Source organism: Budorcas taxicolor, chromosome 12 (assembly GCF_023091745.1).
Source record: "Budorcas taxicolor isolate Tak-1 chromosome 12, Takin1.1, whole genome shotgun sequence".
Lineage (NCBI taxonomy): Eukaryota > Metazoa > Chordata > Mammalia > Artiodactyla > Bovidae > Budorcas > Budorcas taxicolor.
In genome coordinates, this window is record NC_068921.1 from 60660758 (window position 1) to 60685986 (window position 25229).

General features: G+C 34.2%; 1 protein-coding gene across 1 annotated transcript; it reads right to left on the reverse strand.

Annotated features, from left to right (window-relative positions):
• Positions 1 to 2817: 2817 nt before the first annotated feature.
• Positions 2818 to 5346, reverse strand: SLITRK6 (SLIT and NTRK like family member 6). Its single transcript, XM_052650344.1, has one exon. The coding sequence runs from the start codon at positions 5344 to 5346 to the stop codon at positions 2818 to 2820; it is 2529 nt and encodes an 842-aa protein (XP_052506304.1).
• Positions 5347 to 25229: the final 19883 nt, after the last annotated feature.

Here is a 25229-nt window from a genome sequence, read left to right on the forward strand (position 1 = left end):
AATTATGATTTGGGATTTTGAATCTAACAATTAATTGCAGAAAGAGACCACTTTAGCCTTATGTGTAATAAACCAGGCAATATAATAAAAATTATTCTGTAGGTGAGGGGGCAGGGAGAATAATAGGAAATACAGGTAAAATAACCAAAGTTTTGAGTGATTATCATAAGTCACAAGACCTGTTAAAAATTAAAGATCATCATTGGAGTTTCCAACTCTCAACTACTTGTAGTAGGGAAACAAATTACATAAGAAAGATTCTATCATGAATGAAACAGCTAAGCTTTAAAAATCTGTTACTCTTTGGAAACCATAATTATTTCTGCATCATTGTAAATAACATCCAGACTCCATAGGGTTTTATTTTGTTGACAGATAAGTTCGTTCAGGTTTTTCGTAACAGCATACAGGGTTGATGTTACATAATTAGGGGTTATGCCTAGTTTGAAAGATATATTTACATGACACCATAGACAACTTTGTTTTGTCTTTGATTTTTAAGTTGAGTGAATATTATTACTTTTGGCAATTAACAGTAAAGATAAAAAAAAATATATTTACCTCACTCAAAAGAGAAGAATGTTCCTCAGGACATGTCTCTGTCTGCATTCATGGATCCATTCCAAAGATCCTGCAGGCGAGTAAGTCTGAAACTTCCATGCACTTGATTGGAATCAGGAAATACTTGCAGAAACTCTACTGAGCAGAAGTGCAGTAACATGAATTCTGCTCTTGCTTTGTTCTTTTCTTTAGAATGTAACATTTAAATTAATGCTTTGGAGGGTTTACTGTTCATTACTGTGCTGAGTACAGTGGATAAACATATAAAGTATTATATATGAACCTAGATTTCCCTTTAGTAAGCATTAATTAAAAAAAGATTTCCCATTTTTTGATTTCCAACCTTAAAGGTTAATCAAGAAATGTAGATTTTCAATGAAATCTTTTAATTATTAATACATAATTTGTTATTACTTTATATTAGTATATGCAATGATTTTTTAGAAACCTAGTGATATGATGTCATAATAGAACCATAACTGTTCTTCATACCATGCCACACAGGCTCCCCCTGTTTTTATTAAAAGGGAAGTCTTCTCATTCATAATCAAAGAAAGAAAGTATATTTAGCTAGTCATGCAGACAGTTGCGTGTTAAAAACCAACTCATTTAATAGAACATTCATGAATCACTAAAATAGTATAAAGTAAATTAAAAACATCCTTCCTAATAGAAAATATATTCCTTCCTAACCCTGCACATGCATCTGAATGGTGAACACCACAAAACTAAAATACCTTGATTAATTACAGTTTGCCTTGTGAAAATTTTCTGTATAATTGATTCTGTAACCAGAAAGAAGAAAATGAAATCATTTTTACTTAATAGTAGGAAAATAATTTGCCAGAAAGGGAAAATTATGGGCCATTTAGCTGGGCTCCATGACAATCACATCGTGACACTGAAAGGCTTTTTCACACATGGTAAAGCAAATGCTCTGTGTGGGTGACAACAAATAGAAATCCTGTTTTTGTGTGTTTTGTGCCTAAGTGCCTCCATGAATGTGCATGTGTTAATCCTGACTCGACTGAATTACAGATCAGACTAATTGAAGAAAGCACATATAAAAAAGGGTTTTCATTTTAGTTTTATTGTAGTGAGCAGTACTTTTAATTTTCTTGAAAGGCACCCAAGAATAATTACCTTTGTGAACCAAAAATATACAAAACTGTACAGAATAAATAGTTCATAAAAATCTAGCTATACTTTCTTGTAAAATAAAGCTACATTGTCCCGCTCTTGAGGAAACTTAAACCACTTACCCTTAGATGTGCCTTTGCTACTAATTTATGGCATCTATCAGTGTACATCAATAAAAATAAAATATTTTTTTCCTATTTGTTTACACCAGTGAAGTATTACTTGCCACAAGAAACATATTTCTATCTCGGTATTCAAATTTACAAAGGATTAATGCTATGAAAGAATCCAAACTTAATAGATGCACTAATCATATTTACAGTTGAATATCAGTAGCATTTTCAAAATATCCCAAGAGTAAGAATTAAACTTTGAGCACAAATGACATACCTTAGTTCACAGCAGCATTAACAAGAAGATTGTCCACACAAAATGTGCAGAAAAACCAAAATGTTTTCTTCCTCATTCCACCTGAACTGTTAATCATTCTTATTTTTAAATTCAGAAAGCATTTCAGTGGCATTTTTTAATTCTCAAAGTTTCAAAGTTTTGAGCCACTCATACCCTATGTAATTCAACTTTCCATTTTTTCTTTTCTATTACTATTTGTTAATTTTAAAGTTCCAGTTCCTTTTGCCTTTATCGCAAGAAAAGTTGGTGTATCTAACAACTTACACTTTTGTAAGTACATATAATGATTTTATAAACAATATATTTCTTACATATTATAGCTACATTTACTGTTACAGTTTTCAAATGACAAAAATCCAATTCTATTTAATCCATGGGTAATATAACTCAAGAAATTAAGGGTTAAATATTAAACCCTTTTAGATGTGCAAGAGGACATCTATGAAACACTTTACTTATATGGGAAAATATTAATATAATCCTTGAATGATTTACATGCAAGGACTTATTTTATTGGGGATAGACAAAATTGCCTGAAGACAATGCAATGGCTTCTCCCAGTGATCCCTGAGTTTCTTTTTCTTTTCCCATAGGATTGCTGCTGTGCTTAAGTTCTGATTGATGACACACTCATATAAGGCACTTATATACAAGGTCTGGACTTAAGACAGAATCACAGCATTTCTGCAGAAGCCCTTGAACTCTCTATGTTTGCTGCTCCAGGACTTCTAAGTAATCAGGTTCAGCATGTAAATTAGCTTTCAGCTCAAAATACTCATTTTTAGTCTGTTCCACTAATACCTTCCTTGGCCTTGAGTACATTAATGTCTCCATCAACTTTAACTCTTCATGGGCTCCTGGATAATGTACCTCCATATCAGGCTGAAGTTGAGCAATGTTTTTCCTTAGGTATTCTGTGATTCCCAGTTGCTGAAGTTCCCTTTCTTTCTCTAAAATATTCCTATATAATGAACTGGCATCCTGGAAGGTTAAAAATTCAGTGGATTGGTCTGTGGTTTTGTACTTCATATTTGAACCTGTGAGTGGGGAGTGGTTTTCTTGTTCTAAAAGACTTCTTTGGAGATGTTTTGCATCACTTCCCTCTTTCTCATTCCTTTCTTCTTCTTCTTCCAGATGCTTTGGGCCAAAGGATGGGCTCCTATAGACATGAACCATGGGGCTCACCATGTGCTGCTCATAGAGTGATGCTGTGGGTCTTTCAGTAGTGTGGTGAGTTGTTTTATGACCGTACATGCTATACTGGAGATGCACAGGACTGGTGTCTCTCATCTGCTCATCTGCTTGTTTCTTTTTGTATCTTCTCCTGCGGTGGAGAACAAGAACCACTATCCCTGCAGCACAGAACACAATAGTTATGAATATAATCAGCAGACCTAATATTAAAACAGATAGTGGTACAGCATCAGTAAGTGATTTTAAAATATTATCAGCTGTAGTTGTGGTTGTAGGAGTATTGACAATGATGTAACTAGTCTGAGTTGGCAGGGATGGGTTATTGACCAAACCTGGGCAAAGAAGTTCACTATTGAGTGCTTTCAATTCCTTTTTGTGTAAGTGCTCTGGAGAGGTGCAGAGTATTTCATCTGTCACTGTGTTTTTACTTAACTTTTGTATCCATTGCTGCAATCCAACCAGGTCACAGGAACAATCCCAGGGGTTGTCCTCAAGGTCAATCTGGGTCAGTAAATCAAGGTCATCCAAGATATTACTTACAGGTAGATGAGTAAATTGGTTTGTTTTAAGGTTTATCCTTGTGAGAGGAACCCCTGAAAAAATATGTGGTGGTAAAACTTGTAGGAGGTTGTTGTTTAAATAGAGCACTTTCAGTTTAGGCATTGGGTTGAAGGTTCCAGGTAATATTTCCTTAACACCATTGTATTCAAGATATAAGTACTCAAGATTGTGGAGACCAAGGAACATACCTCCACTCAATTTGGTCAGGTGGTTACCATTCAGATAAAGCTTTTGTAATCTTGTTAAATTCATAAATGATCCTTCTTCAAGAACCTCAATACGATTGTTTCCCAAGTGAAGCATTTCCAAAGTGAAGTATTCCACTAAATCAGACTTCAGTAATGTATGAATGATATTCCCTGCAAGAATAAGCTTTCTAGGATTTTGTGGAGGAGGTTTTAGATCTGATAAACTTTCAATATTGCGCTCTTGACAGTGTATTAAAAGTCCTGATGGGGAGAGTACTTTGCAATTACAAGGAATAGGACAGTAGAGTCCCGGAAGTTGAGTGAATGGCTTTGTAATATAAGGTATTAAACCTGGTGGTTTGGTGGGTGGTCTTAAAAGAGACGTGGTCTTGGCTGACATGTGACTATCGCTTATTGAAGAGGTTACTGCCAGATGTAATGATCCAGAAGGATCCTCGTGTTCTTCGTATACTGGTGGAGTGGGGCAAATTGATTCTTTTTTCAGCCGGCTTAGTATGCTTCCTTTGAAAAATGGAGGGCTGTTGCATACAACATCACCAATTACAGACTGTGGGGGCATGTTTTCCAACCAAAGTTTTAGCTGTAATAAGTCGCAATTGCAGGCCCATTTATTGTCCTCCAATTGGAGATCCAATATTCGGCCAATGTGTTCTAAAAAACCAACATAAGGCAATGTTTGCAACTGATTTCCACGAAGATCTAGATGCGTTAGAGGAACAAATCGAAATATGTTTGGAGGAAGACTCTCAATAGCATTGTCATTTAAAATTAACACTTTAAGTCTGTTGAGCTTGCTAAAGGCACTTGGTTCAATCACTGTAATGAAATTGTTATCTGCTTGTAGGAATTCCAGGTTTTCCAGTCCATGGAAGGTATCCTCTTTAAGAATTTCTAGAGAATTGTGATTGATATGAAGTTGCTTAAGAAGGCCAAGGCCATTAAATGCACCAGTCTCAATATCTGCAATATTGTTAAATCCAAGGTGTATTGAGATAGCATTGGTAAGCCCAGAAAAGTCATTTGTGTGAAGTACTGTCAAGCCGTTATTTAGTAAACTTAGATGGAAATGTCGTGATGGTGGCACACTAATTTGGGATAACTTCTTAATACCTTTCTCTTCACAGTTTATTAGCATCGTGCCATCTTTTTCCTCACAATTGCAAAGAGAGTCACAAGAACCTCTGGTCGATGCAGAGGACATTGGAGATTGGGACTGTGAAGATATACAGGCAAGGAGAGATGAATACAAGAGATGAATCCAGAGCTTCATGTTGTCATGTGATGGATCTGATTCTGCAAAATACAATGCAATAGCAATGGGCTTTAGTGGCCAGCAGCAGGGAGGAGATGAATCTGACATTTTCAAAATGATAGGTTTTCTCCTAATAGGCAAAATATTGATTATTTTAAATATATAATTGCATTGCTGAGTCCACATTTTCTTTTATTTTTTTACAAATATGACCGGTAGATTTGTTTTACTTTTAACTTGTATTATGAAAACAATTTAAAATTTAGGTCAAGGATAACTTCAAGTATATCAATTTGTGTTCATATCACCAACTAATTGCATTTTAACAGATGTGAGGGGTGTTGGCTAAATGGACCATTGATAACTTGATATGATGCAAAGGTGTATATTTGAGAAGACCTTAACTTTTTCATTTTTTAGCTTAAACTAGATGATGGCTCTTTTTTAATATTTATTTTTAATTGGAAGACAGTTGCCTTACAATATATTGCATTGGTTTCTGCCATATATCAACATGAATTAGTTCCCTCTCTCTTGAACCTCCCTGCCACCTCCCACCCCTCTAGAGATAGCCAGAAGCGAGAGACCTGTAGGAAATTAAAAAACAATAGAAAGACTGTATGTATGCATTTCCTTTAGTTCTATTTATGAACTGGATATCACAATATAACATCTAATAACTCTGTGTTTAACCTGCTTTGATTTTGGCTTAAGATATTAATTCCATTATTTATTTAAAAAACTTGAGAGAAAAATATGTCTATGTAGTAAAGTAAACCTTTATAAAAGAATTTTTACTATGCTGTCTAGGGTAGTTTGTATAAGCCTAAGTATCAGATATATACATTTAAAGGTATCCATTCAAATTTCACACTTTAATTTCTAGAGGTGAAATATTCACTGTTACTTTTAAATTATTCTGTGGATAAGGTTAACATCATAAAAACTAAAGAAGAAAAACTGACCTGTGACACACATTTCTGGCTCTTACAAAAGAAGGAACAATACCTCATATAAACTTCTAATAAATGACTTCCTAATGAGGTCTTGAACCAGGATTTAGGGCACTGAATATCTCATAATTAAGCAGCTGATCTTCTTTATTGTAAGGCTTAATGATGCAAACAATAAACTCTGAAACAAACTTCACTCTAAAAATATTTGAAGATTTCTCTAATTTGGTAAATAAAAAATGACAGTTCAGGATAACACATCACATATTCCAACTCCTTAAAAATGTGATACATGGATCTGAAACAGCAATTAAAAGAAATGCTAACTCTAAAATAACAGTAGTGGTGTGGTAAACACTTTGAACTCTAATGTATCTGATTTTATTATCTTCCTTCAAATAGTGCATTTTAAATTTAGACTAAATTCAAAGGTAAACAAACACCACATCTTGTAACTATTCAAATTTTGGAAATGATAGATGCTTTCATTTGTCTGGATAGGATGTAAACAGTAATTTTGAATCTAATTAAAATTCACAATCAGGTAATACATCCCAAAACCCAATCAATAATCTCCAAAGTAAACTTTCATTCCATGAAAATACACAGTCTTATTGAAAACATATATAGTATGAAGTTTCTGAAAGGTAGAAGACAACCAAAGACATGGAACAATTGAGTAGTGCCTTTCTATAGGAAGGGAAAGTTAGCTGACTGAATGTTTCCAAAGGAAAATAGTTTGATTCTAAACAGCTCTGAGGGCTATGTTTAGAATCGAGCAGCTTGGAGTTGGAGTCTTCAACTTGTGGATTAGCTTCACAGCTATTCTCCGTATTTCTCCATAGATGACCAAGAAAGAATACTCTTTATTTCACCAGACAACGCATCTTAAGAAAATAGTGAATAACTTCCAGATGAGAATTTCTTGTTATTTTTATCTCACGTGCATTTTATGCTCTTCAAAAGGTCGTAGGGAACAGTTTCTAATGTTTTCAGAAATACACATAAATATTAAAAGTGATTCTATATTGATAGTATAGAGATACTGTGTTAAAGAGGTAAAAAAAAATCTCTATTTACATATTTTCAAGTCAGAAAGAGTAAAAGTGGTATACAATATACAAAGAATCTTTTGATATTCTGCTTGTATTTGAGATTCAACAATGGTATTTGGAAGTAATCTTTCCTTCACAGAGCACACATAGGTTAGTTTCCAATAACAAACTGCATGCTGTAAAAGAAATAGTGGCAGATTATTTTACTTCTTCTCCACAGCCAGCTGTTAGTCTAGATGTCTACTGCTCAGAAAAACAGGCATCTGCTACCGCGTTAGTTGTGCCAGTGAACAGGAAAGAAACTGGATATCCTTTAATGCAAAGTTCTTTTTTAGAGAGGCAAACATATATTCAATCACTTTAGAATAATGCAAAAATAGGTATAAGGAAATCCTGGAAACATTCATCTTACCTGTAAAGCAGAGACTTCCTGACGTTATCTGTAATGCACAGCTGGAAGAGATGTTCAAAGTAAATTCAGTTTCTTTATTAAAAAAGAAAACACCAACCACCGTGTTCTTTCTTCTCAAATATCACTTTTTGGCAAGTTCCATCGCTTTATAAAGTTAAAACCTCTGGTCCAAGACAAAATGCTGAGCATTTCATTGAAAACATTTCAAGCAGACTGCATACTAGATCATCCTGAAGCAGTTGTCCTTTTATTCCCCAATTAAAATTCACGGCATACTTCACAGCTATGCTGACTTTTTTTGCATATAGTTAACCATTTGCAAGCTGCTGCATGCAGTAAACAAACAAGATGTTTAACAGAGCTGAGGTTGATCACTCTTGCTTTCTTAGGCTGTAGATCCAAGCTGCAGCACTGTTCTCCTTCCTCCCTTTCTAGTCTTTCTTGTTAGCTCAGTTTGTTATTAGTCAGATTGCCAAGGGCTAGGAGGTAGGCGTAAATAAAGAGACTTCTTGGCTTTTGACTCAGCCTTTAAGCCCTTCCCCATCAGAGCGCTTTATTCTGCCAGTGTCATTTAACACAAGAGACAGCTCCACCTTGGGACTCAACTCCTCCTCCTGCAAACGGTCTTCCTCTCCCTTTAAATACCAAATATAGTGCAAGTGAATTTTGATGCAAATAATGACATATGTTTAATAATATTTTGTTACTACAGCAGACTAAATCATACACTAAAGTCTCATCTAGCACGGTATTGTACTGTTTGCACACATGTTCAGAAAAACTGTAAGCATGCTACCTATAGCTCCAGTTTTATTTTTTTAACTGGTACTTAAGGTTGAAATTGTGTACTAATTAAATCTTAAGATGTTAGCATGAACTGTTTTCCTAAAATACTTGTAGTTTTGTATTTACCATTTGAAAAGCAATTTAAAGCCTCATGTCTGAGATTCTTAAGTTTTATACTTCATTATTTCTTTCCCTACAGCTAGTGTTCAATTATGAGACTAGAAATGAAGTGTTGTTTTTTTTTTTTTTTTCAGGTAGATAGTATTATTTGGAATGGAAATATGATCATTTAAAACTGCATGCAAGAATCTTAATTATACATGGTTTTCTTTAGTTGAAAACAACTTATCAGTCTCAAAAATATGAAATTGTCTTTCCAGATAAAATGAAATAAGCATTTTCATCATGTAGTGATTTCAATATATAGCAATTACAATAACCCGATTTTTATGATACTAACTCTGGGAGCATTTTTTCCTAAAATATAATATTTAATAAGTTACTTGTTTCTTTAGCTCTTAAAAGTTTCTGAATTATCACCAATGAAACTCTCAACTGTCAGATTCTTTATTTCCCCAAATGCCTGTGTTTTAAAAATCACTCCTCTTTACCTACATTCCAAGAACCTGAACTTTTTCCACAGCCAAAATAATATACTAAATGCTGTCGTTGATTCATTTTGAAACAGTCTGTGTTTAGAAACTCTCTTGCCTATAGGTTCTAGAGGTTAACTATATTTTATTAGGTCCCATTTCAGCAACAGCTATTCTTTTTAAAAAAGAGGTTTTATGCAGTTTATATTATTAAAACCGGAAAATATAAGATTAGGTTGTTATTTAATGATTTTCTGCAGTTATGCTTTCAGATTCACTAAGTTCTCACATCTGTGGAATAGTTGTTTTAAAAGCTAAGGATTTTAAGGCAATTTATAATATTCTCAGTTTCCTATATTGTACAGTTTCTCATGCATTAAGTTCATCTTTTATTTTAATAGCATTATGTGCTTTAAAGTACAAAGAGATTATAATATGGATGAGAGTGTGGAGATAGAGAGTAAAGATATGGAATGAGATAATAAAGGGAATAAAAGAAGCGAATTACTTTTTGGCACAGTCTGTTGCTAGCTGAGGGTCAAGTTAACTTAAATCAGTCTAATGCTTTAGATAGGTGGTGACGAAAAATAGAATCAGTGAGAAAAGAAGGAACTAGAATAATTTCCCTCCCAACACTGTAGACATAATTCTCCAAATGCATTCACTTAGGTTTTAGAGGCAAAATCACAGGAGAAATGCTCTGAAATACAGTCTATGGTGGAAAAGCTGTTCAAATAGCCATATGAGAACAAATGGAATGAAATTTTTGGTAAATTGAACATCTTCTCCAGCTGGAGGATGTGTTGATTTTATTCATAATGTATACCTAGCATATATTTGATGTTATTTATCTTGAGTCTTTTACCTATATGTAACACGTCATTATTTTTCATGCGTAAGTTACTGGTTAACTACACAATAGTCAGGGGGGAAAGAAGTGAATAAAAGCCTTTGAAATAACTCTCTTTGTTGGGAACATAAAGGTTAGGTATGCATTCTGTTTGAGAAGAATTCTGTAACTTTTAACTTAATTCAAAGGAGTAGTATTGGTAATGCATTACTTAGTATTACCTCAAAGTTAATAATATACAGCTTAACACATTCACAGTGAAGTGAAGTGAAAGTAGCTCAGCTGTGTCTGACTTTGTGACCCCATGGAGTATACAGTCCATGGAATTTCTAGGTCTGAATACTGGAGTGGGTAGCCTCTCCCTTCTCCAGGGGATCTTCCCAACCCAGGAATTGAACTGGGGTCTCCTGCATTGCAGGCGGATTCTCTACCAAAGCCTAATAGCTAAATCCACCGATCTCTATCTTTTGTTAACTGTAATTCCTCAGTTGTTTCACTCAGTCAGTAATGCAGCTATCCTTTCCAAAATGCTCATGGCCAGTGTGTTAATTATTGTTGCATGCATGCATGCATGCTAAGTGGCTTCAGTCATGTCCGACTCTTTGTGACTCTCTAGACCAGCCCATTGCCCACTAAGCTCCTCTGTCCATGGGATTCTCCAGGCGAGAACACTGGAGTGGGCTGCCATGCCCTCCAACATGGAATTTATCTTAGCAACATTTTTAATTTACAATGATTACATGGAAAAGTACTTTCCCAGTGTAGCTTGCTCCAAGTATTAATGATAAACTTAAGTGATCATAATAAACACTCAGTGTAGTAATTTTTCCATGTAGTTTACCCCTATTGACTCCATATTGGAAAATTTTAAGGTATAATCATTTTTAATGATATCCTCTAAGTTATGCTTCTTTAGAATGTGCATCTTAAATAATAAACATGAAAGTATTCTAGTCACATTGAAGAGTACCAAGCAGTCAGAAGAAATATACCAGTTTGTGTTAGTTCTTTTAGAGTGACAGCATACGTAAGGCAGCACAGTTCATTCACGGTGAGGACTTTGGAGAAGGCTTCTCCTTCCCTGCTTATATAGGTAGTGGAGGGGATCATCTTACAAATGCAATGTGACAAAGACCAGATGAAAGATATTTTATCAGACTGATAATGTATATGGAACAAACAGAATGAAAATACCCAAGATTGCTCACTGGAAAAAGGAAAAATAAAAATAACAATGAACGACTTTTTAATTCTGTTTAGGTCTAGTTCTACCTCAGAACATCTCTCCACCTTTTTCAGTGCCACATTTAAGTGCTAAAGTGAAGATGTATGTCAAATTTATTTTCACTTAAGAGAATGGAAGGTTTGAAGAGAGAAGCCTTTTGTACCAAGTATGGTATAGTCTGCACCTGTGTGCTCATTGGTGTCTGACTTTTTGTGATTCCCACGGGCTATCAATTTCCCCAGGCTCCTCTGTCTACAGGTTTATCCTTTCAAGAATACTCTAGTGGGTTGCCATTTCCTCCTCCGAGGTATCTTCCCATCCCAGGGATGGAACCCACGTCTCTTGAGGCTTCTCCATTGACAGGCAGATTATTTACCACTTAGCCACTGAGAAAGCCACTGGTGTAGACTGAGGCATATTTAGATACTCTGAAGTTAGAATGTATAAAATTTGGTGAATCTTTCAGGATGATAATACTACAGATGGACTTTGAATATGTAGTGGTGATTTCATACTTTTAAGAACAAATGTAAACTTTGAGGAAAGAATTTAAAGAAATTATTCTAAGCAAACATTTTTAAAGTACCTGTATCATTATCATAAAAGAAAAACACAATACACATCCTTGAGAAACATATTATTGTGGGCTCTATCTGCTCTGTACTCTCAGGGAATTACAATCAAATTCATGATAATACTATTGAGATTAAATATTATATATATTTGCAAATGATATTTAAATGTATAGATATGTAGAGATCTTATGCACTATATAAATTTTATTAACATTTTCTTATTTAAAATTAAGATTTATTTAAAATAATAATGAGGTAAAGTCTACTTGAAAAAATTTTACTTATATACACAAATCTCATTCATAGAAAATAATAATAAAAGAATGTTATCTATCTTATGCAGTGCCATGTTATACAGTAAACTCTGAATTTGAAGCCCAGATATTGAACTTAGGATTCTCTTTCACATTTCACTGGAAGAGAGGCCCCAAACTCTTTACTGTAATTACTTACTTTTTTGGTTCTGTTAGAATCAGAACATAATGATTATGGATACCTTCACTTCTGACAATAACATGCAATTTAGCTAAAGGAATATGACCTTTGTATGAGAGAGAATAGATTTTCTCACATTTTAGCAGTAACATCTTGGTATTTGAGTACATTTGCACACATTCATGAAGAATAATGTCTTCTCAGTGAAAAGTCTATGCATCTTAGAAAAAATTAGTGTGATAGATATACTTTCTAAATTGACACATGAAGGAGTTTTTAGGAAACTTGCCTTTTGCATTGAACCTTTAATAAAAAGGTTCATTTGTTATTTAAATCTTAAATTTCCTTCATGCTCAATTTGATCTGAGAGAAAAGGTTTAAACTAATAATGAAATTGCCTTATTCTAAGACAGGCTTTACAATAAAACTTCCTGTTTTGATTTGAAATCTGTTGGCACAAAGGAACTCTTTGATACCATTGCTTAACCTGGAAAAACTAAAAACAAAAACAAACACTTTCTCCTGGAAGCTTGGACTGAAAAGTTGTCTTCTCTCCTTAAAAAAAAAAAAAAAAAAAAATCCCCTACTTCAAATGGATGACCAAGACTTTTTTCAAAAAAACCCAGAAAGTTTACAAAAAACAGCTAAAAATTGTTGATGAATATTTCTATGATGAATATTGAGGAGTGTGTAAGAGAACAGGTCCAGTGGGATAATGGTAGACGCTGTGTGTTATTATATTGATTGTAAAGATTCATTGAGGGAAGGTTAGTGTCTGCCTCATAGTTTCCCTCAAGTATCAGAATTGCACTTAGAAAACAGTCACATGAGCAGTTATTCAAGTCAAATAATTTCTTTATATGTTCTCACTATCCTGTCATCTTAGGACATTACCGCCTTGTTCTCAGGAACATATACAGATTTATTTTAAAATTTTTGTCCATATAACAAAATCTAATGCTAAAAATAAAAATTGAAAATAAAAAAAATAATAAAAATTTATCCCCATGGATCTTCCCAACTGTTGTCTTACAGGTATTTTAACACAACCTGTGTGACTAAATCACTTTGGATTCAGATGATTAACAGTAATGGTAGGTAAATACCACTGAATTGAATATGCCTGATAGGCTTAGTGGACTATCTACAGGGAATTTTAAATTCCTGGGTGTCTTCCTATTGCCAGTCACCATTTGGACCTCACTGTCTCTTACTAGCACATATTGCTGTGTCACTGAAGGATGCAAACTTAATTTAATACTTTTGATCTTGTAATTGTGATATTCAAGCATTTTTATAAAATATGTCAGTCTCATTTAGTTCATTTTACTTCAATAAGATAAAGCTATGACTATCATAACCTTGAATATAATATATATATAGAGAGAAATAATTTTTTGTTACAATTAGATCTATGTTCTATAAAGAAAGAAAATAACTGACAAGGTATACATGTTTGTTGAAAACTCTAAGTATATAGTTCAACAGATGACTCATTTTTTATTTTGCGTTTTAACTCAGTAACAGTACTGTTAATATAAAAGGACACTGAACTATTAATGTCATGACTGGAATATTAGTATTAACCAAGAAAGTGAATGAATTATTAGTGACAGATTCCACTGAATAATGTTGGCTTATTTTGTTAATGGAAATCATGCTGAAAAACTCCAAAACAAAATAAGAAATGTTGCATTTTGCTATGTAATATTTTTCAAAGTGTTACAGAACTTAAGAGAATTAACTTTTGAGTTGTAAATAATTTACTCAGATAGCCAGGGAAAACTATTCCTTCAGAATCAATCTATATATATGTAAAAAATGCATTGATCATTTACCTACACACCTACATGAAAATAAACATAAATTTTTTATTAATTATCCTTTTGATGCTTTTACCACATCCTTTTTCTTATATATCTGGAATATCTTCTCGAATAATTGCAGCTTTCTTATGACATATTTAGAAAGTATATATATCCCATATAACATTTATATGTTTATGTTCAGGAAAATAAGTATTACTTAAAATTTTCATGTATTCCTGTATTGAAACAGGACATGGATAATTTGATACAGAGTAAGTAACAAATACCAAAAAATATTAGCACTTAAGAGATTCTAATAAAAATTAAGACCTAAGAATCAGACACCCCACGGAGTGGGGGAGTGGGGTGCCATTGCCTTCTCTGATAATAAGTTATAACTTGTTTAAATTGACAGGCAGCCTTTTGCTTTTTTTAAGAAGGGAAGGACAGAGGGAAGAATCAAGTTAATTTTAGATATATCATACAAGATTTCTAGGGGAAATAAAATCTAATCTTCATAAAACAGTCATTTGAACTAAGAAGGACTTCTAGTTCCTTTAGCATCAAATAGTATTAAATTTGAAGTCACATGACTATAGAAAAGCAAATACTCCTTGAAATATTTTACAGGTTTTTTTTTTTTTTTTGGCTAATTATAATCAGAGAGACATTTCTAAAAAGTAGTTTTACTTGTACCTGTAACGTATTCAAACTTAAGAATATTAAATTTTAGAAATTTCACAGCTTTAAACATTTTTTAGCCTTAAAGCAATGTTAAAAACACAGATTATCTAGCTTAAGAACAGAAGAAATTCAAAATAGCACTTACCTGCTCTTTCTTCCTATACACAGAAACACATGCTTTCAGCAAAACATTAAAAATCATTGAAATTAGTAGAAATCTTTGATATGGGAAGAGGGATGAAAATAAGGATTTTCAATCTAAAAGTAATCTTGAATATTGGTATAGTATTGATAAGAATTAGGAGACATTCCTAACACGTCCCTTGGTTTAAAGCTTTTTTTCTCTTTCAGCACCCTCTAGTGGGTACTTTAAAAACTTCTAAACAGCTGAAAAATTGGCAAGTAGGCTAACTTGTTCAAATTTTACTCTCTAAACATGCAGTTTTTTAACCTTAGATATGTAGTATTAATAACAAGTAACATTTTATACAATTTTGAGCACTCCCTATGTCTGTAACTAATGTGATCACTATAATTATAGTAACACCTTTACTCTTTGAACAAAGGGATTCCACAATTACTATTACAGTAGAAAATTGGAGCAGAAATGTTATTTATACAATGCTACAGAACTGGTAAGGGAAAAATCTATATTTTTAATCTACCAAGTTCATTTGTGGCTTAATTCATTTTTTTCATCAGATAACATTGCAACTTAGCACAAATATTTTAATAAGTGGACATAATTTATAATGAGATCAGGTGTTAGTCATCTACATAAGAGGAACAAATTTGAAAAGAACACTTTTGTTTGTCCTTTTGAATAAAAAATAGTTTTCTAAAACATGTCTTTCAGTGTATAAACTTTATTGATAGTTGTGGGCAAATCATTGCTAAGTGGAAAACACAAAGATGAGTTATTTATATTTATTCATGCATATACATATATGCAGAGGTTTCCCTGGTGGCTCAGATAGTAAATAATCTATCTGCAATTTTGGAGACCTGGGTTCAATCCCTGGGTAGGAAGATACCCTGGAGAAGGGCATACTACCCCCTCCAGTATTCTTGCATGGAGAATCCCATGGACAGGGAAGCCTGGAAGGCTTCAGTCCATGGGGTCGCCAAGAGTTGGAACGACTGAGCGACTAACACATTCATACATATATATGGCTCATATATATTTAGATGTATCTGAAAAACTGTAAGAGTGATGAGATGTGTGTATAAATAGCAGGTTCTACAGCATATTACATTATGCTAACTATACTTTCTTCTTCTAGCTCTATGTCAAGGAGAACTAAGATTAGGTATAAAGACTGGCATTAAAAGGAAATTGGTTTATATTAAGTATCCTCTTCTTACTCTAGATATGCCTGAGGGAAGAGCCTCTTGTGAGCTATACAGTCAGAAGGTCTTTGGATCAGACTCATGTTTCATGTTCTACGTCGCAGGAGCTCTGTATTCTTCCTGACTTAGAGTGGACCTCATACATTTCTTAAAGTTCCCCAGGTAGATACATAGTATTTCCTTTATAATATTCATGTCTCCCTCCATCCCACCCACCCCCACCCATAGAGACACAGGTGTATCTTAGTAATTGAAGGGGTGAACATGTGCTAATGATGTCAGTGGACATCCACCAGACCCCTGGATTCTTAAAATAACAAACATGAGCAGGATTGAGATTTGCGGGAACAAGCCCAGCAGGCATGACAAAGTGCTGAAGTGTTATCAGTTTCTATCTTTCTTTTTTTGCAATTTTTGACTGTTCTGGGTCTTCGTTTCTGTGTGGGCTTTTTCTGGTTGCAGTGTGTGGGCTTCTTGTTTCAGTGGCTTCTCGTCACAGAGCACAGGCTGTAGGATGCGTGAGCCTCAGGAGTAGTGGTACTGGGCTTAGCTGCCCTGTAGCATGTGGGATCTTTCAGGGATTGACCAGTATCCCCTATATTGCAAGGCAGATTCTTAACCACTGGGCCACCAGGGAAGTGCTATTATTGATTTCTGATCACTTAGTTATTCTTCTCACAATAAACATAATAAGCAATTTAATAATTAAAAGCAATTTAAATTCTAAGTAATTTAATATAGTCCTGAGGATTATTGTGCTTTCTATTCTTTGTTCAATTCCTAAAATATTAAACTCTTAATTTGTTATTATGGGGTTCCAGCATGCAGTTGTCTGGATTTCCAGCCTGTGATCTTCTATTTCTGACTGCCTGCTTTGTGGACTTTAAGCTGCAGCATCGGATGCACAGAAAACATCAGTGATATGGTGACTGCTTGACTAGCTTCCAAGATTGTGTAAGATCACTCCTTTAGACAAATTCACTGATCTCTACACTCCTAACATTGTGCAGGAGACAGGGATCAAGACCATCCCCATGGAAAAGAAATGCAAAAAGGCAAAATGGCTGTCTGAGGAGGCCTTACAAATAGCTGTGAAAAGAAGATAAGCAAAAAGCAAAGGAGAAAAGGAGACATAAGCATCTGAATGCGAGTTCCAAAGAATAGCAAGAAGAGATAAGAAAGCCATCCTCAGTGATCAGTGCAAAGAAATAGAGGAAAACAACAGAATGAGAAAGACTAGAGATCTCTTCAAGAAAATTAGGGATACCAAGGAAACATTTCATGCAAAGATGGGCTGAATAAAGGACAAAAATGGTATGGACCTAACAGAAGTAGAAGATATTTAAGAAGAGGTGGCAAGAATACACAGAAGAACTGTACCAAAAAGAGCTTCACGACCAGATAATCATGATGGTGTGATCACTCACCTAGAGCCAGACATCCTGGAATGTGAAGTCAAGTGGGGCTGAGGAAGCATCAGTACGAACAAAGCTAGTGGAAGTGATGGAATTCCAGTTGAGCTATTTCAAATCCTGAAAGATGATGCTGTGAAAGTGCTACACTCAATATGCCAGCACATTTGGAAAACTCAGCAGTGGGCACAGGACTGGAAAAGGTTAATTTTCATTCCAATCCCAAAGAAAGGCAATGCCAAAGAATGTTCAAACTACTGCATAATTGCACTCATCTCACACGCTAGTAAAGTAATGCTCAAAATTCTCCAAGCCAGGCTTCAGCAATACATGAAACATGAACTTCCAGATGTTCAAGCTAGTTTTAGAAAAGGCAGAGGAACCAGAGGTCAAATTGGCAACACCTGCTGGATCATGGAAAAAGCAAGAGAGTTCCAGAAAAACATCTATTTCTGCTTTATTGACTATGCTAAAGCCTTTGACTGTGTGGATCACAATAAACTGTGGAAAATTCTGAAAGACATGGGAATACCAGACCACTTGACCTGCCTCTTGAGAAATCTGTATGCAGGTCAAGAAGCAACAGTTAGAAATGGACATGGAACAACAGACAGGTTCCAAATAGGAAAAGGAGTACGTCAAGGCTGTATATTGTCATGCTGCTTATTTAACTTATACACAGTGTACATCATGAGAAACGCTGGGCTGGAATAAGCACAAGCTGGAATCAAGATTGCCGGGAGAAATATCAATAACCTCAGATATGCAGATGACACCACTCTTACGGCATAAAGTAAAGAGGAACTAAAAAGCCTCTTGATGAAAGTGAAAGAGGAGAGTGAAAAAGTTGGCTTAAAGCTCAACATTCAGAAAACTAAGATCATAGCATCTGGTCCCATCACTTCAGGGGAAATAGCTGGGGAAACAGTGGCATCAGTGTCAGACTTTATTTTTTTGGCCTGCAAAATCACTGCAGATGGTGATTGCAGCCATGAAATTAAAAGACAGTTACTCCTTGGAAGAAAAGTTATGACCAACATAGATAGCATATTAAAAAGCAGAGACATTACTTTGCCAACAAATGTCTGTCTAGTCAAGGCTATGGTTTTTCCAGTGGTCATGTATGGATGTGAGAGTTGTACTGTGAAGAAAGCTGAGTGATGAAGTATTGATGCTTTTGAACTGTGGTGTTGGAGAAGACTCTTGAGAGTCCCTTGGACTGCAAGGAGATCCTCCAGTCCATCCTAAAGGAGACCAGACCTGGGTGTTCTTTGGAAGGACTGATGCTGAGACTGAAACTCCAATACTTTGGCCACCTCATTTGAAGAGTTGACTCATTGGAAAAGACCCTGATGCTGGGAGGGATTGGGGGCAGGAGGAGAAAGGGACAACCTAGGATGAGATGGCTGGATGGCATCACCCACTCGGTGAACTTGAGTTTGGGTAAACTCCGGGAGTTGGTGATGGACAGGGAGGCCCGGCATGCTGCAGTTCATGGGTTCGCAAACAGCAGACACACTGAGCGGCTGAACTGAACTGATACTCCTAACTAGAGTTTCTGGTTGAATCTTGACTGATACATTTAATAGAACTTTGGATAACCTATGGATTTTAGTTTTTTTTTTTTTTAATGAATTAGAGAGGGATATATTAAATTTACTTATGTATTAGTTTATGTATTAAACCATCTAATATTAAACAATTACCATTGTACATGGTAGTTTATATCACTTAGTAGGCAGGATCATGTAGATTGGAATATATAGAGAGGTATATTACTTATGTATGATGTATATTGCATTGTATGTTATTGTTATTTAGGGATTATATATTAATATATATTATCATGTGCTGTGCTAAATTGCTTCAGTTGTGTATGACTCTTTGCAGCTCCATGGACTGTAGCCCTGCCCCCCTGCCCCCATCTCCTCTGTCTGTGGGATTCTTCAGGCAAGAATCTTACGGTGGGTTGCCATGCCCTCCTCCAGGGGATATTCCTAACCCAAGGATCAAATGCATGTTTCCTGCACTGCAGGTGGGTTCTTTAGCACCACCTGGGAAGCCAGTATATTATCATGCCTATTTTTAAATCTTTAAATATATCCAGATAGTTATTATATAAAGCAAAGATTCTGGTTGTCTGTTTAAACTTAATATTGTATGAGCAAAGTAGAACAGAGTTTATGTGTGTTCAATTAAATACATATAGACTTTATATATATATTGTCTTTATATACATATTATATAAATATAAAGATAGCATCATAAGGTGATAGTAATTTTAACAATACACTGAATGTAAATGCTTAGTGTTTTAAATTGGTCTGAATTCTCTTAACTAGAAAGATTACAGTTACCTAATACATTTCTAGTAAATATATTTGAAAACACATCTTCTTTTTGCTATAAGTTTTAATATATAGATTTGAAAAAAGTGGAAAATTGAAATAGTGCCTTTTTCTTTGTAATTAAAATATGCATCCTAATATATAGTGAAGCATAGTTTCAGAAAATAATTCACAGTCTTCCAGAGGACTGCTCCTTATCTTGTGTTCTGACGTTATCACTGACATCATTTTATCTTCCCAGTGACCTCAGTATCAATCCTTTGAACCTCTCTATTTTTACCAATGCAGCTTTCAATTTATTTTGAAATTCTGTTGTTTCTCCCGAAATGTTTATTCTTTCTCACATTGGTTTTGCATTTTATCCACACTATGTATTCAGTAGTCTTAATATTTCTTCTTACATACACTTAGGAAAATTTTTCATATTCAAATTTTTCTTTCCACTAATAGATGCTACACATCACTACAATTTTTATTTACTAAGCCTGCTTCCTACTGCTCACAAATTTTCAATGAAAGAATTGAATTTGTTGTTATTGTTAGCTTTAACTTTTCTGATAACTACAGACTTTTTGGCGCTTAACTCTGTTTCCTTCAATCTTCTCTTTTCTCACCTATTAAAAATACTCCTCCAATACCTAAGAGTTACATACGTGAAGACCTTAGTTAGGGAATACCTCTTTAATGCCTCAAAAAGTATTAGTTTCTCCTTCTCCTCTGTCCTATAGCTTTTACCAAACACTTACGCTTACTATTTGAGTCTTTTATTTGTTTCTGTCAGTCAGTGACTATCTTCTCTTTTAAGTTGTTTAGAAATTTTTCTTCTAACATTTCCTTCCTGTGTACTAACAGAATTTTGAAATATTTTATAGTTCCCTCAGAGATAAAAATATAAAAGAAATCCATTAGGCCACTACAAAAAGTGAGGCTTAAAAAGAGTATTCATTATTTTAAGTAAATGCTTTCAGTACAAGTGAATTCACAACATCCTTGTGACTTTAATCTAACATAATTGATTATTGGTTGACAAATTAGAGTGTCAGTTGGAAACTTGTACCCACATAGAAATAAAAATAGATTTATATTTTCCAATAGGCTTCTGGGAAAAAATAGTTAAAATGGTTTATGAATTTGAATATATGTTCAACAACATACAAAGCATAATTTAATTCTACTTATTTTAGTAAAATATATCACATTGATCTATCAGAAGTAAAAGTTACACTTTTTACATTTTCTTCCTTGAAACCATACAGTAGAAGCATATGGGTCATTAACTGACTAGAGTACCCTTGAACAGTGTCAGTGGCTAGAGGGAATGACCTGCCCTTATCATCTTCAGACTCAGAGCAAATGGCTGGCAAATAAATTCACGAGTAGGTCATTAAGATTTTCTGTGTGTTAGTTGCTCAGTCATGTCCAACTCTTTATGACCCCATGGATTGTAGCCCACCAGGTTTCTCTCTCCGTGGAATTTTCCATGCAAGAATACTGGAGTGTGTAGCCATTTCCTTTTCCAGGAGATTTTCCTGACCCAGGGATTGAACCCAGGTCCCCTGCATTGCAGGTAGATTGTTTACCTTCTGTGCCACCAGGGAATTTCAACCATTTTATTAACCTAAGGACTCAAACTGGCATTAGAAATTCTACATAATTTGACTCCTAAATGCTTACATACTTCTTACAGGCCTCCATGTATATCCAACAGTAGATCATACTTAGAGTTGATTCCCTCATTTCCTCTCTTTCCTCTATTATTTGCTTAAGCTGTTCCTCCTGACTGAAATACGTATTGCTTCCTTTTGCTCATCTTGCCTGTCAAAGCCCTTTCTCTCCTTTAAGACTGATTTTGAATCCAGCATCTAGAGGAATACTTGATTCTTGTTTACTCTGTCGTTTGAATTAACTGGTAGAAATTAAGGTTGTTGGTTCTGCTAGTCGAGAAAACATTCTTCTATAATGGGAACTTATTAGAAAAATTCTTTGTAAAGTATAATAACATAATAACACAATTCAGAAAATGAAGTACTTAACAAGAGTCAAGTTTTTTAATATAAATGTATTTATTTTAATTGGAGGTTAATTACTTTACAATATTGTATTTGTTTTGCTATACATCAACATGAATCCGCCACGGGCGTACACATGTTCCCCATCCTGAACCCCCCACCCTCCTCCCTCCCCGTACCATCCCTCTGGGTCATCCCAGTGCACCAGCCCCACGCATCCAGTCAAGTTTTAATCATTCTATATAGAATAATGTTTCATCTAAATGAAAAATACAGCGATCTTTCCAATGAGAATGATACAGTATGTGCATATTAGTTGCTCAGTCATGTCTGACTTTTTGCAATCCCACGGACTGTAGCCCACCAGGCTTCTCTGTCGATGGGATTCTCCAAGCAAGAATACTGAAGTGGATTATCGTTCCCTTCTCCAGAGAATCTTCCCAGCCAAGGGATACAACTCTGGTCTCCTGCACTGCAGGCAGATTCTTTACCATTTGAGCTATAGGGAAGTCCTGAGAATGATATAAACCCAAAGGAAAACTGCAGCCACTAATTTCATTATAATTAAATTCGATCTTACACTTCATTTGAAGTCATGAAAGTGACCTTGCTCCAAGATACAGTTGTGTGGTACCAGTATTATCTCATTCTCCACATTCATTTCGTAATATCCTTTTTAGGAATTGTACGTGATTGGGATGGTATTTTTCTCCTCTAACATATGCTTTAATGAAGAGTTGAAAATATGCTTAAAATACCACTAAAATAACAGTCATGTATGGATGTAAGAAGTGGACCATAAAGAAAGCTGAGTGCTGAAGAATTGATGCTTTTGAACTGTGGTGTTGGAGAAGACTCTTGCAAGTCCCTTGGACTGCAAGGAGCTCAACCAGTCAATCCAAAAGGAAATTAGTCCTAAATATTCACTGGAAGGACTGATGCTAAAGCTGAAGCTCCATTACTTGGGCCACCTGATGTGAAGAACTGACTCATTTGAAAAGACCCTGATGCTGGGAAAGATTGAAGGCAGGAGGAGAAGGGGATGACAGAGGATGAGATGGTTGGATGGCATCACCAACTCGATGGACATGAGTCTGAGTAAGCTCAGGGAGATTGTGAGGCACAGGGAAGCCTGGCATGCTGCAGTCCATGGGGTTTAAAAGAGATGGTTGTATATCATCACCAACTCGATGGACGTGAGTTTGAGCAAGCTCCAAGAGTTGGTGATGGATAGGGAAGCCCGGTGTGTTGCAGAGTCGGACACAACTGAGCTACTGAACTAAATAGTTAACTATTTCCAATTAAATTTCATGATGATAAAATAAAATAGATTTGATATCAGAGTAATGCCTTATTATATGAATTTTAAAATACTGGATTAAACTTTAGACTCCTAAACCAAAAAAACCTATTATAAAAATAATTCTCTCATACTTTAAAAGTTCTTCCAAAATATTTTATTTTCTTATTTTTCACTTGATATTTCCATAAAGATCAGGTTACACGCCTGGTAGTTCTTGAAGTCTGCTGTTATATACCTATTTATTGGCATAAAGGAACATGAATTTTGGAAAAAGAGCATTTTGCTGATTAATATGTGTGTGTGTGTGTGTTTTAGGTCTATTATGACTTTTGTTTCCTAACAGTGACAGGCTAATACACCATAACTTGCAAATATATTAGTTAAAATTATAATTTCATTTTGATCACACTGAAATCTTTAAATGAATAATTAGCTATTATAATAAAACCTAAAACACAGAGAAATGTTATACTAGAATGACTATATTGTACAGGACAAAAACATTTAAATTGCATGTTTAGTATTCAAGTCATATCAGACACATTTGTGTTTATCATACACTAATTATCATACAGTATAAATGCAGAGTATCAGAAATGTTTTAGGTAATATAGTTTCATATGATAATAATTGCATAATGGTATCTTTTTAATATATTTATTACTTCAATATATATTTCTTAAATTCTAAAAGTAGTAATTTAATAAATATATATTGACAGTTTTTAATGGGAGATTACTACTGGGCACTTACTGTATTTCAATTTTTTTAAAATTTTCACAGCAGCACTATAAAAGACAATATTTTTATTCTCATTCTAAAGGAAAATGATATTAAGAAAGAAAAATAACTTGCTGAGGGTCTCACAGCTAGTAAACAACAGAGACAGCCATTCCAGTCTGGCTCAGGGTAAAAAAGCCATTCTCTACTGCACCAACCAGTTCTGACAACATATAACATGCTTAAGATGGGTGTTGTTTAATGTTTTACTGTGAGTTATTTAAATAAAACATCAGTGATATTCCTATTGGCATAATGGATATTCAGGTTTTCTAAGAGACTTTGTTGGTTTTGAAACAGATTCTGGGGAAAAGACATCTTAATAAAATAAAGAAGGCATTTTCTCAGGAAAATTAAGTTCAAAATAGAAGTCTGATTGCCTACAAAGCATTCTGCAAAAGATGTGTATTGAAAAATATTTAATTTGTAGTTCAATATCTCCCTCTGCTGTTAGAAAATACTAATGAAAATTGTTTAAGCATATATGTTTACTTAGATGTTTGACTGTCTTTATACACTTAACACATCAGAATACATTAAAATTTTCAAAGCTTTCTTTTATTCTGCGTTGAAATTGTGATTCTTATATTAAAAATTCCATTCCTAACTCTTAGACATTAAACTGATAATATTACTAATTTATATCATTAATTTGCTCTCCTGAAAGTTTGTCTGTCATAAAGTTGTTTTAGGTATTCATTCTATCTAGCAAGTATTAAAAATAAAAGAAGATGCAAATTTTTTCTGTTATTCCAAATGATAAATGTTTGCATCCATACTAATTTGAATTGGAATACTAATTTTCTTCCATTATAAAATTAAAATTTAGGGAAAAATTTCCAATTTCAAAGATATACAGGATAACAAATTACTGTAACTAAACATATAATTTTTAAATAGCTACGTAAGTAAATTGACAGGCTTTACATACAATTTAAATAATATTTCCTAATAATAAAGAATAAGAATCACAAACAAAAACCATAGATCATATAAATATATTACATGATTACAAGCATTTTTCTTTCTGAAAGTATAACATAGATGTTAAAAGGAATATAATATATTTTTTTAATTTTCTGTTAAGTGTTTTATAAGCTATTTCCTAAAGTTAGGTTTGTCGTCGGTAGTTGAATGGATAACATTTAATACTCTCTATGTTTATGAAAAATCAAATAATCCAGAAATTTGAAGATTAAATAAGTAGAAAAATTAAGTACTTTTATCAAAGGACAGAGATATATAGCAATTAAATAATCCAGATTAATCTAGGTAGGGGAAAAAAACATAAAACTATTTGTAACCTGATGAAATATATTTCAT

Excerpts from the sequence above, each read along its gene's own strand:
- SLITRK6 (XM_052650344.1), bottom strand. The coding sequence starts at position 5,346 with ATGAAGCTCTGGATTCATCTCTTGTATTCATCTCTCCTTGCCTGTATA.